We start from the raw sequence: 13,885 nt of genomic DNA on the forward strand, positions 1-13,885 counted from the left end.
TTCTTACCTCTTACAACTTACTCCTTAGATTACATGAAGTAAGTCATCATTCTAAATATATACTTTTCATGCCTCCTAAAGTACTGCATTTTGCATAATTCATTTAAATAGCCTTGACTGCATATAAATTAATTCAGTGAGAAGGGAAGAATTAAAATAAAATACAAAGGTATGAGATGTCATGATATTTTATTACAACATGTGAACATTCGATCTTGACACAGTCCCAAGTTAAGCCTTAGTTTTGCTCGAAACGATGTAGCAGATGAATGAGCCTTTTAGCCTCAAGAGGCCAAAACATTGTCTGAAGTTTGATGGTTAAAGAAAGAACATAATACTTTCTTTGAGGCAATTACAAGGAATGTGAAACAGTCTTGAAGGGTTGGGAAATAGAAGTAGGAAGAGACCCATATATTTTCATAAGTTTCTGTGAAAGTGAAACTCACATAACATCCATCAATAAGTTCCTAATTTTGAACAATAAGCCAAATGTTGGAAATCTGAGCTCATTACATTCAGTAATTTTCCATGATGCATGAGTAAGATACCTTTTAGACAGGATTTTATCACAATAAAAGATTTTCAAAGCATAAAAACATTTGCCTTGGCAAATAGTCTGAGAATGAATAAATAATCTTATGATCGATGGCACAAAATCTTGATTGATGAATACTGAAGTTGATAAATTATCTATTAAATTAACATAATAATCACCTCTCAGTCATCTCCTCCAGTCATGACCTCCATAAACTCTGCAATTAAGAAAAAACAAGTCTGTAAGAATGGAAAAGCCACCTACTTTTATATTGCTTAAAATTATACCTTATAATTATATTATGTATATGGTATGATTGGTTAAACTGTTGACACTGATAAACTGATGACACTACTTCATTTCCAAAACTAACCCATCCCCAATGAAGTAAATGAGATATTGGAAGCCATTTATTGAACTTTGATTTCCCACTTTCTACATTCCCAGATTTACATTATGTCTATAGGTATGTAGTTTTAAAGTCTGCAGTAACAGGGTCACATAATGTGCGTTTATGTTTATGTCATGGCAAAATTTGATGATACATATTTGCCATGAGGCTTTGGCAGCTTGCATTGGGAAACAGTGAGCATACTATACACAGTATGCCTAATGACAATTTTAGGCATTTCAGAGTGACTTCTATAAGTAAACACAATTATCCTTTACTTTTGCATTGTTTCACTTTTCAAGCAAAACATGTTATCCACACAAAATTTTAGTTCGACATTGTGCCCTGATCCCCGATAATTTGTTACAGCATTGACAGTGTTATGCTGAAACATTCTTGATTTAGAAAAGATTACAGATTACTCATAACGTTTGCAGTTTATACGACTCACTGAACTATGAAGTTCATCAAATTAACTTCAAATTTCCCTCATTTAATACTTATAATATATGAAGTCACCCTTAAGCACTTGATATGATACCAGTAGTATAAATATCTCCATCTCCACGAATACAGTTTCTTTATTTCTGAATAAATTTATGTAAAATCTTTTCATTAGAGCAAAGGAAATGAGATAGAGTTGCTTATATCATGAAGTAAAATTGAAAAATATTAACATACAAGGTCTTGATACTATTATTGTATAACAAATTTTATCCACTGAAAGCCTTTCTTTCAGCCCTTTCTTGTTGCACACATCTCTGGTGATTCAAATTGTAATTCAAGAAATGAGAAACTCAATTAAAATAAGAATAACATGAAAGTTCTCATTTCAAAAGAATTTTATAACTTACCCTCAAAGTCAACGGTCCCAGAACCGTCAGAATCAATTTCTTCAATCATCATGTCTAACTCTTCTGCAGTGATTTTGTCATCTAATTCCTTAAGGATTTCTCGTAGGACACTAGTAGTAATGTAACCATTTCCTTTGAAAAGAAAGATATTTTTACAATAAGCCCTTGGTGAGCATACATTAGCCATTATGCATGCACACTCGTTATTCCCAGCATCTTATGTTACTTGGATGACTTAGTCACACAATTCCATGAGTTATATTGTCAAATTTTTTATGTGCAAGTGCACCTTTTCTCTACGTATACATATATAGAAATATATCCTCCCCTAACCTCATAAAAATGATGTATAAATACAATTTGAAAATATCAAATTAGGTTTACATAATGGGATATGTAAATACATAAAGTAGAATCCAACATTCATGAATATATTCAGTAAAATACATTTGAAAAAAGGTAGCTATTTGAATATACATAGTGCTAATACAAAAGGGTTAATTAAGGAGAAATTAACCCAGCCAATGCCAAATATATGAGAAGGAACAAGGAAATAATTTGAGGGAGATTAGCATAATAAGATTAGAAGAAAACTCCAATAGAGAGACGCTTCGTTGACTTCAACCATGAGGGAGTGACAATTGACTTAGAAGGGTTACATTAACACTAGAACTACCGCAATGGAGTCATTTTGACTCCTCGCGATATACACGATCGCCTGATATACTTTTGAATTTCTCATATCAAACAAAAATGATTACCATAAGTAATTTATCAATAAAAGCCGAAATAATCAGCAAAAACATACAATGATAAGGTAGGAGTCAGTATGACTCCATTCGGTAGTTGTAGGAGGGATATCAAGTCTGGTATTTCTAGTGTTAATAGGTCATACTGGGTAATTGAATCAAAATTAAACAAACTATTGAGTCGAGGCTTTTGACACACTCAAAACATTTTTAGGATTCTAGTGTCAGCCTAGAAGTACATATTCAAATTTAAAATCTTAAAATCATGATAACTAAAGGAAAAATATTTTCTGGTCATGCTGCTTGTATGCCCTTCAAAAGTATAAGGCTCTTTATGCTAAAGAGGAAATTAACACAACCAATACCATAATTTGTTGAAACTTAGTCCAGCATCAGGATGAAGTTGAATACAACTAATTAGGTGTTAGGCAATTTTTGGTTTGGTTCAATATATTCCCCCCACCCCTTTCAGCTAAGCATATGTTGTCTTTTTTACCTCATCATTCTGCAATCCTATGAAATAAGCTCTTTATTAACCAAGGTACCTATTAATCCTTACCTTCCTTATCATATAAACGGAAAGCTTCACGCAATTCTTGTTGCATGGCTTCAGAATCCTCTTCAACCATGAACCTGGCAGCCATAGCCACGAATTCTTCAAACTCTAATTCACCAGATCCTGTCAAAAACAAATGGAAAAATTAGTGGCATATGTGTTTGGCTCATGTATATTGAAACAGTTACCTACCCAAATATCACATAAAATAGTAAATATGTAATTATCTGAATCTTGAGATTATATATATTTAAGAGTACAAATACTGAAGTTTATGCATAATGATGTACCTATTTTCTGTGCCACCTCATTTCAAGAACTTATAGTGGTCATAAATTAAGTTACCATAGAGCATACGTATAGATAAAGACATATAAGACAAATTATATGAATGTATAATTGTAGCAATATTTTATGACAACTTTTTCTCTAATTTAGGCTAAAATTTCAGTCATTGATTAAAATTGAAATATGATATTATTAAAAAAAATTTAACAATAACTTTACAATTAACACACTCCAAAAATTTAGTTGATCACTAAGCAATTAAAAATGAAAATCTTCAGCTAAGATATATTTAGTGCAAACTTAGCTGTAAACAAGGTAAACAGTTTAAATTATTATTATTTATTGGTCCCCTGACTTTACACTTTTATTGAGACCCTTTATAAAAAAAGAAATTATCATTAGATCAGGAGAAAAGCTACATACCATCAGCATCAACTTCAGTAATAATTTCTTGCAAAACATCATCAGTCAGCTCATGGCCCAACATTCCCAGAATAGTGCCAACCATGTCTGTTGAGATTGTTCCTTTCTTCTCACGATCAAAAGCCTCAAAAGCCTTCCTCAGCACTGAAGATGAGGAGAGAATTAAAATCAAACATGTATCATTCAGCAAGTTTCTGTTAAATAGCAAACAAATACAGATACCGATTAATTCACATAATGATATTATGAATAAGTGATCCACTAGAGACAAATAACGATACCTCCACTGCACAAGCGCTCAATAATCGCCCACAGAATCAAATCCGCTCATCTTGGAGCTTGAGAATAGGAATGCACTCAGCTGGAAAAAGCCGGAGCATAAACGCTCATATCCGGAGGTGCGCATTTGTGCTCTGGCTATTGCCAACCATGCACATTGTCGAACACCTAAATGAGCAGATTTGATTCAGTGGGTGATTGTTGAACGTTTGCACAGTAGAGGTATCGACATAATACCATACTATTTATAAGAGGTTATTACCATTAATAAGTTCAAGACACTAGCCTAGGCTTCCCTACTCAAACAGGCATTTTACAGTACAGCAGAATATTCTTATTTAGTATATATTGTAGAGTTGAGTATTGTAGAGTATATACTTTACTTACAATAGGACTAATATCTCATTCGATTAAAAATATACAATATTTATTTTATTTTAGGTAATAAGCACTTTTTTAATTCCTATTTTCGTATGTAATTTTTTCACATTCCAATGTCTACACGACCTCAATGGAATAAAGAATATTATTATACCACTGAATGGAACACCCCTCATAAATAAGTATGATAAAAGCAATACATTTAATGACTATGGCAAGACAACCTTAAATATATCCTTCAATCTGTATAAGACTAAATAACATACATAAGATAGTGACATTGAATAAATATAATCGAAGTAGTGTCACTCGACACCAGTAATACACCAAATTAAATTTAGCGCGTCATTGTATAAATATGCCTCTATTGGTTTAAACTAAACCTGTAAAGATGTCTCTGTTCATGCACCAAATATGTACCAAGAAAACTACCCTTGAAGCCAAGAGTAAATCAGAGTAAATGATAGCATCAGAAAACCATCTAGATAATCTATTATTTCTCAACGTTAAAACGAATAAGCTGACAGTCCGTTACAGAAAATATCGGAATGAGAAAACTCAACAGTCGAATAGAAATGACGACTTGTTAGTGACTCCCATTCTAGATTCGTCAAGGAAAGAGGTTTCCTGAGTTTCTAGCCCATTTCACCGATAATTTCAAAGCAACCACTCAAAATGCTCAATCAGTCCCACCCTTGCCACTCCCTCGTGGGTACATGCTTGTTCCGACATCCCGAAGAGCCAACGGCTTGATGAATAGTTGCTAGATGAATATAATCTCTATTACCACGAGGCACGACGCGCCAACCAAATTATCTCTTGACGTCCATGGTGCAGCACAGTAGCTTCAGGGAAGTTATTAAAAATATCATAAATTCTTTACAATATCCCTTCAAATTGAGCAGAGAGAGTTGGCTTACGTAACAAGTACCTAATTTTTCGCTAATCTCCTACCACCGGGGGCGTAGCTCAGATGGTAGAGCGCTCGCTTAGCATGCGAGAGGTACCGGGATCGATACCCGGCGCCTCCATCCTTTTTTTTCTCACTGGAATTTATTGATGTGTCGTAATTTTTCACTGTTTTTGATGCATTTTCTTTCGCACATTTACCGTGAAAAACCCTATTAATAAGCAATCAAATGTCGTACTAGACTTTAACCCTTGTTCCAAGAGTGCGTCTTGGCGGCAAAAAAGTAAGAAAATATTTTTAAAATGGGTGATATCACCCCGTCAATAAACTTTATTATTAACATTTTTGCATTTACTATTACTCAGTATGCGCGCATCTACTTAATCAAGGGCCGCGAAAAATTCTCTGAGGACTATTCCGGAGAATACGTCGGAAATATGAAGTAATGCATTTATTCTTTCTTGGAAAATTGCGTCCTCTGTCTATTCCTTTCTCCATCTCTCTTGGAGTGCAAAGTTTTCTTCTAGGATAGGGACCGGCTACCTGTGGCCCTTTGAAAGATTACCTTAAGCCCGCCATAAAATAAGCTTTGAATGATCTCAAGACTTCAGCTGCGTTCTCATTGAGTGAGGACATTGATAAAGTACATAAATTATGTATTAATAAAATATCTCCTGATAATATTTGTTACGCCGTATCAGGAAAACTTACCAATACGAATATTCAACAACTTGGCAAACATGAAAAGGTTGCAATGTATAGTCATGGAAGTTTGAGAAAAGATACATCGGAGAAGACAGGGGAGTTTTAAAAATGCAGTGTTAAAAGAAGGCGTTTCCCGTAAGCTAATTGTTCAATCAAGTCCTCAAAGAACATTCCATTAAAACTCGTTTACTTCTCGGATTATCATTATTTCTCCCACATTGAATACCCATTTATTCCATGTTTTTTCATATCATGTGTTCCGTTTTTCGAGCATAGATCGAAGAAAAACAGGATCACGTAGATAAGTTTCCTAAACGCCGTTGCGTACGAAGCACACTAATGTATCAGCCAGTGGCGTAACTATGGGGGGATGATGGGATAGATCCCCCCCAAGCCTCAGAGAAAGAAAAATGTTATTTAAAACCATTATCTAGTTTTGAAATTTAATAACTGCATCTGCTTAAAGTTAAATTTTTAAAGCCAAAATGATGTCAAATTTATACCCAGGCATGTCATTTTTCAAAATATTTTCCGGACCTCCTGCCTGGGAATTCCGAAGTTGCCTGGAGAGGGGGATCGCCACCCCAGGCCATACCATACCCCCGAAGTATATTCCTAGTTACGCCACTGGTATCAGCCATTCGTATACAATCGCGCGCGCGTTGGGATAAATTTGAGAAAAGTCCATTTCTTTAAATACTTTCGCATTACTTTTCTGACTTTTTCCTCTCGATAACACGTAATTTCCACAAAACCTTCAAACGCCTGTATATATAAAAACTGTATCGTGTACAATGACCCTGAGGGTGATACTACCTACACTGATTTGTATTAATAACTCTCTCAGATAGGAATTTAATTTAATGTACTACGTGAAATTTCTTTTAAAGTACGCTAAGATTAGTTATAAAAGTTGTCAAAAAAAGTTGTCAAAAGCAAGTTTACCTCAACGTCACATCAGAAGTCCTTTTTTAAGGCAAGTTGCTTGCACAATCTATTAGTCACTGCTTCCTAGCTCTAATAAAGAGGCCTTGTGTATGGTTGTAGTTCTAACCTAAAGTTTACGGTTAAATGGTTCGTATTGCACTTGGAAGAGGCGATCGACATCTCAGGTCATCCCGTGCTTCACAAGGGAACAGTAGGGAAAGGGAGGGGGGTAATAAGAAATCAGGTGTTAGCGTTGTCCTGCACAGTACTAGAAGAGCCAAGGGTATCGCATCTTAGTGCCCAATCCTAGTGGACAGAGTGAAGTGAATAATGCAAGCAATGATCGGTTTTCCGCTGAAAAATCTACGCCACCACCGGGATTCAAACCCGTCCCTTCGGTATGGGAAGGCAAAATATTAGCAACTGCACCAACCCGGTTCCCCAATTTTTTGCATCATTCCAATTCAGAATCCGAATGAGGACGTCATGGTAAGCTTTCAAGTGTCACTGAATTGAATCGAGCTCAAATTTGTAAGAAATTAAGTAACGTTCGTGGAATATAAAAATGAGTAGCGAGGACAGGCAATGAATCGTCAGATTTGGATCCAAAATGCGTGTATTTCATCACACTCGGCACAACAACGTTTATTTTATTAGTGTTCGAAAATAAGTTTTACGAAACTAAAACAAAACACCTTGGAGGACTCAAAGGAAGACGACAATTTACTTACTGGCGATCTGATCCTTGTCTAGCTCATCCTGTGAATACAAAAAGAAAACCAATTAGGCACTTGTAAAATTTGGGACCACTTATACTTAAAATAAAATTGAATCTTAAAAATAATTATTTCAAGCTCGAATATTAGAACTCTACTCAAAAACGAAAAATTGATATTTTTTCCAAAAATTTCACAGTTAAAACATTTAATACTATTGCCATTTCATTAATTCATTCTTCTGACAATTCAATAACATCAAGTTTAAATCAAAACATTATTTCTTTTTAAAGTGACAAACCCAAACAATTATTTTTTCCCTTTAAACAATTTAAACAGCATACCTGTGCGTTATCGTAATTCACTCTAATTATTATTCATTGGCACACTGACACGCTAGCAACAATGGTCAATTGAAGGTTTATGAGTGAGTACAGTAATTTAACCACCTCATAACAATTCCTACGATGACCAATTTACCCCCATTATGTAAAAAAATGAGAATGTAATATGATGCTCATAACTATGCATGCTCTTTCTATATTTCATTTACGAAACGTTGCGCTTTTGAAAACCTTAGCAAATTCTACATGATGGCAAATTCCACCTGAGTTTGACCTCATTCAATGGACGCGGAATAGCTCATTCACAACCCTAACGTTAAAAACGAAGTGCGACAGTGATTTTAGTCGAAGCAAAAATATTCTAATGATCCTACAGCACCAATGATTCCTCCCTTAATTTGCAGTAATCCAAGTACTTGAAACTGTATTTAATAACTTTCGTACGGGTCGTCCATTCCATATCCTTTGTCGAAGGCAGAAACTCACTATCGTTATGTACATCTTTTTTTGAGGGAATTTCTCACAAAATATTTTAATAAGTTACATTAATCTTAAAAAATTCAAGAATGCACACTAAAACCAAAATGGTATTATCACATTCAAGTTATTTCATTACTATTTGATGTAACTTGTCGCGATTAATACGAGTATCTGGAGAAAATTTTATGCTCAAAATTTTATGACTTTGTATATTCAAAAATATTATTTACCGTGACGCCAACTAAGATTTCAGCTAGATATCTGTGATGAATTAGATGAATTTCAGCGAATTAAGCAAATTTGAATCTCTTGCGCAGATATGAAAAGTCGTCTGCGCAAGAGATTAAAATTTGCCGCGACAGGCGATTTCTTTGTGTTACACAACATAGCTCAGGTAGTCCAGCGTTAAAAATAAATCAATTTACGCGCCTTCCACTCGATGAACCTTTTAGGAGCTTCTTGTGTTACCTGCGTCTTTAAATTCTCCTAAATTTATAGCCGAGCCCCTCCCCCCCCCCCCCCCCCCCCTGGAGCCCATGTGGAACCAGAAGCGTAACTTGACGCGATAAAGTGACGTCGATGTTACCCGTGATATGAGGTTACACGTCACTGGAGTACTTTTTCCCGAGGAAGTTACTGGCAAGGCTGCACAAGCAAATTGGCTGCGAAATCTAGAGGAAAAGTTTCGTGGATTAACCGCTGTCGTATCAGTAATAGGTTTTTCGAAAATAGTGATAGTCATTGATCATCCCAAGGGTTATTTCTGGAAATGGAAATATTTCTTCGAATAGCTGCATAATTTATCGAAACTTGGGTCTGAGATAAAATTTGCTACAGAGTAACAGCACTTGTACAACGAAATAACTATAATAATTATAATTGAATCGAAGTGCCATGCGATGGTATTATGTAAAGGAATTTTACGAAAAAAAATTATTCACCTTAACATGATACAGAAAATTATTATGCCTGGAATTTTCGTACTTAGTGGGCCTCCACAAAGGTTCACCGCCGTACCCCAAAATTTATTCCTACCAGACAACTTTTTCGCGAACAATGCCATTGTTGATATTTTAATCGCACAATATTTTTAATGCAAAAGATATGATAGGCATCAAAAACCAATTTTCCATTAATTTGTCTATAATTTGAGATTTATTAATGATAGATCGCAATGTACTTGTCGCGGAAATTCCCATATGGGAAGCTGACGAATACGCTCAATGGGATGATTTGGCTTTGAATGCCCAATTAAACTCGCGGTCGCACACTCCTATGTTGGGCTATTGTCGGATTCAGTAACAGCCCGATTATTCCCTTCAACAATTCTCTGAGGCTTTATCTGTCTCATATATTATTTGTATTACATAGAGAGCACTTTCCGTAAGACAAGACGAATAAAATATTAACAGTATTTCTTATTATTAGCGTCTTATTTCTAAGCGATACATTGAAATTTCCTGAATTAATTCAAGTTCTTAAACGAAAATCCAGTGGCTTCAAGTCCATTCAAAGGCCTGAACCAAAAAGCAGAAAAACCATTGAAGAATCGAATTAATTTTCATGCCTGTTCTTGATCCCGAATCTCGTTTCAGGCAAAAAATTGTTTTCGTTCGAGGATTAAGGGATTAACTAGGATGGATGGTCATTTAAAAGTCTTTAGCAGCTAAGCTACACTGGGGGCTTCTTTGTACGGGAAAAGGGATTCCAGTGAATCCGCGTCTGGACTCAGGACTACTTTGGGAGAAAATTGGGTCCAGAGCAGTACGTCCTCACTTGCGACGGCTTAAGGCATTTTTGACCACATTATCCACGGTTACACGCACACAAGCTTGTTCTCCAATTCCCCACTTCCCATTCGATCACAACATATCCCTGTGGAGAACTCAATTCATGCAGGACCCTCGCAAATTCTGGCAGCTACGACTCGCTTCAATCTCCTAAGCTGATGTGAGGTATTTCCAATCGTTGGTCGACCGCAGACGAACTCTCCCCAACCACTCCCTAAGCACCGTGAATGGTAAAAACCTCTCCGGATTCTTCTTGCAGCTAGGTCCATCGGAAATCGCACACAGCACGAAGGGGATTTTTTTTAAGCAGGGAGTTTTAGAGAACTGGTCCATACCATTTCGGTCGAGTTGCTTTGCTGTGGGACGGAGTAGTCTAGAAGTCGTCGATGGACGTTGTAAGGCAGCGACTGTCACGAGTGGCGATTGTTGCTCCTTGGAGGTGTTCCTTGCGGCCCGAACTCACTGCGACTGGGACCGACGGGCTGGGATGTTTGTACCTTCATCTTTTCGGATGACCGTGAAGATTCGTGTGGAGGGGGGGGAGAGGGGGTGGTGGAAAAGATGAAATTGGGTCCAATGGAGGGGGGTAATGAGATGCAAGGCAGCGCGATAGAGGGAGGAGGAAGGGGGCAGGGTTAGGGAAGGGGGAGGGGAACAATCTTAACGTGGGAATGGTTAGCATCTCCTCGTGGACAAGTTGCAATGAGGCAAAGGACGAGTCTGGATCTGAGGTCTTTGTGGGGGAGGATTTGGGGGGAGATTTGGAAGGGGGAAAGGGCTGGAGGACTAGGTCAAATACAAAAGGGGTGCAGGGTAGAAAAGAGGGGGGAGTTAAGCATGGAATACCTCCAAAGGATTTCTAACCCTTTTGGTAGAGGGCGGCAGGAGAGTGGACCAAGGCTCACAAGGTAGGCTAAGGTGAGAGAGGAAGAGTGGTGGGGAGGGGGCGATAAGACAGAGACACACAACCGGCTATAGGGAACAGACCCCTCAAATCTCCCCCGCCTCCCATCAGCCCGAAAATTCCCCTTCCCCCAAGGCAGTGCCTGCCTTATCTCTTGGCGGGGAGGAGTGCCGTGGTCTACGCATTTCTCGGCAGCGGCGGAAGTCGAGTGGAGGCCTGCCATCGGGAAGTCTTCCAGCTGAGAGGGTTAACAACGCGGCGGCGTCTATTTTCAATTATTTTTCTCTCCCCGACCGGAGCGCTATGTCGCCCGCAACGCAACAATGGGTCCTGGAAAGAAACGCCAAACGCTGGCTGAAGAAATCATATCGTGAGATGGCATACGTAAATACCTCTTTCGTGTTATTGCCTCTCTTCAAGGTACTTGGAGGTGTCTCAATAATGATCAACGTTCTTTCTTATAGTGAGAATTTCTAAACCCGAAGATATCACCACGTTCTATTCCTTGGGGAAAATTTACATGGCAGGGAAGTTTGTGAAAAATCTGTTGAGGTAAAATAACAGGATTGGAGAACTGTCTTTGATAAAAGTCTTCAGAAAATCTAATGTTTACTTTATTCTATTTAACCTTTATAAAGTAAGTCATTACACGAATAAACTTTTTTTTACTTTCACTGAAGTTAAAAACACTGAATTTTCATTATTTTTAAAAGCCGCACTTCAGAAGTACGAAAAGTTGAATCTCTTCTAATCGCGAGCTTTAAATATTTTAAAAAATATATTCCAACTGAGATTGCAAATTCGTTAAGATCTGAGTTTACTTAAGTTAATATTAGCTACACACAGAGCTAATGCAAAAGCTTTTATATTTCATAAATTTTGTAACGGAGAAAGGTCCCTTTAAGCGCTTAGACTGGCAGAGGAAATAAAAAAATACAAAAAAATGCGGAAACGTCTGAGTCTTTCGCGATACCCCTTTTGGGTATCGCACAGGAGTTTTGCAAAAGCAAATCCGGATTTACCGCGAATTCTTAACCTTAATTCATATCAAGAAATCAAACCTACAAGAATTAGTGTATTGAAAATATTTGTTCCAATTGGCCTAATTGTGTGCAGAATCCTGCGTCGCCCAATAAAAAATTATTGGAACGTAATATTAAATTATGATAATACGTTCCAATAGTTTTTCCAATAGTTATAATTAAAAAATATTAAAAGCCCTTTTCATAGAGTCATAGACCGCTAATATTGAGAAAAATGTGGTTTATGTGGATGCCCACCATTTACGATAAATTTACTGGATTTGTGGCTTCATTAACGATCTCCAGCATAAAAAGAATTATACATATATATTACTTCCATTGTGGAGGACAGTAATGACCCTTCCGTTTGATTCTTCCGGGAGCTCTTCTGTTGATTGATGATGGCTTCATGTTTTTTCAGCCTTTATCCTAACAACTTGCTGCCAGCCTCTTCACGTCAGAAGAAGACACATGACCTGAAGACGCCGGCGAGATTGCCAGCGAATCTACCGTCTACAGACACCAACAAAAATCAAAAAACACCAAAAAGAATGCTGAAACAAGAAATTTTAGTACCGCTTCAAATTAAAACGGCCTGAACCCGGGGGTAAACACTTAGTGGCTCAAATGATTTCTATTTAATAGTTTGTATGAAGTGCGTCGTAAACTCGGAGAAATTGTTACTGGGAGCTGTTCTGGTCAATTGTGGAGGCTAGAAACGCCACAGACCCTAAAATCAGTCACTAATAGAGCAGCCCGGGTTCACATCTTTATAAAGAAAGGATGTTTCTATAGTAAATCGGTCCTTTATCGGTGTATGCCAAGAGTATTTTTGCATGGAGATTGTCTTTAAAGATTACAGCGAGGCACATATTTCCTGAAATTGGAGAAGCAATCGAAAAAGAATTACGATTATCTCACCTACAGATTTTCGTTTGTGATAAAAACCTTAAAAAGGGTCTCACCATTTCAATCTTTTGCTTCATCCGTGTCATTAAAGTAAGTCGTGTTCACACAACGACGGTACGTGAGCAAACAAAAGCTCTAGCAGCAGTTCAGTAAATCTAATCTGTAATCTTAGTACAGTGAGTGATGGATTAGATAAATGTTGTAAATCATTTGTGGAAAATGTTGACTTGAATGAAAGAGTAAGTAACGTTGAGGATAAGTAGAATATTTTGGAATCATACAGGAATACTTCCGAAATACAGGGTGATCCGACGTAAAACTTGGATTAGGGTCCTCATTACTTTTATCAAAGTCCTAATTACCAAAGACTGTTTACCATATGCAGAGTTCCCTTAAAGAGCCTAACAAAATATTTACAATTTTACTTCGACCTTTTAAGGGAATTACTTTATTCCGCGTCTTTTTAAATCTGTATTCTCCAAAAGTTTAATCTGCCTAAAATGTTATGGACGTCGGGCTTTTCATTTTTAGCTCAATTTGGCACTGATCAGAATGCGTTTGATCTCAATCACTTAGTAATTCAACCCAAAGGTTGGTTTGGATAGGTGAAAGTAGAGCTCAACCTAGACTAAGCCGCAGGCGAGTGAAGTTCACACAAACAAGGTTGGCGGATGACTTCCTTTCGTTGGACCACCTCGCACTTTGAGGATTTACGCATGGAG

General features: G+C 37.1%; 1 protein-coding gene and 1 non-coding gene across 2 annotated transcripts; one reads left to right on the forward strand and one right to left on the reverse strand.

Annotated features, from left to right (window-relative positions):
* Positions 1–174: 174 nt before the first annotated feature.
* LOC124159421 (troponin C, isoallergen Bla g 6.0101) lies at positions 175–10,830 on the reverse strand. Its single transcript, XM_046535225.1, has 6 exons — positions 10,664–10,830; positions 7,730–7,757; positions 3,797–3,940; positions 3,089–3,208; positions 1,781–1,912; positions 175–752 (listed from the first exon to the last, which is right to left on the reverse strand). The coding sequence occupies exons 1-6, from the start codon at positions 10,664–10,666 to the stop codon at positions 718–720; spliced, it is 462 nt and encodes a 153-aa protein (XP_046391181.1). The 5' UTR covers positions 10,667–10,830; the 3' UTR covers positions 175–717.
* On the forward strand, positions 5,415–5,487 carry Trnaa-agc. Its single transcript has one exon. It is a non-coding gene; the product is annotated as a tRNA-Ala (tRNA).
* Positions 10,831–13,885: the final 3,055 nt, after the last annotated feature.

Source organism: Ischnura elegans, chromosome 5 (assembly GCF_921293095.1).
Source record: "Ischnura elegans chromosome 5, ioIscEleg1.1, whole genome shotgun sequence".
Lineage (NCBI taxonomy): Eukaryota > Metazoa > Arthropoda > Insecta > Odonata > Coenagrionidae > Ischnura > Ischnura elegans.

What these genes read in the sequence shown, in the direction of transcription:
- LOC124159421 (XM_046535225.1), bottom strand. An exon ending in CCGTTTATATGATAAGGAAG is followed by an intron (nt 1,913 to 3,088) that starts GTAAGGATTAAT and finishes TTCTTTTCAAAG; the next exon opens with GAAATGGTTACATTACTACT. An exon ending in TGGGACCGTTGACTTTGAGG is followed by an intron (nt 753 to 1,780) that starts GTAAGTTATAAA and finishes TCTTAATTGCAG; the next exon opens with AGTTTATGGAGGTCATGACT.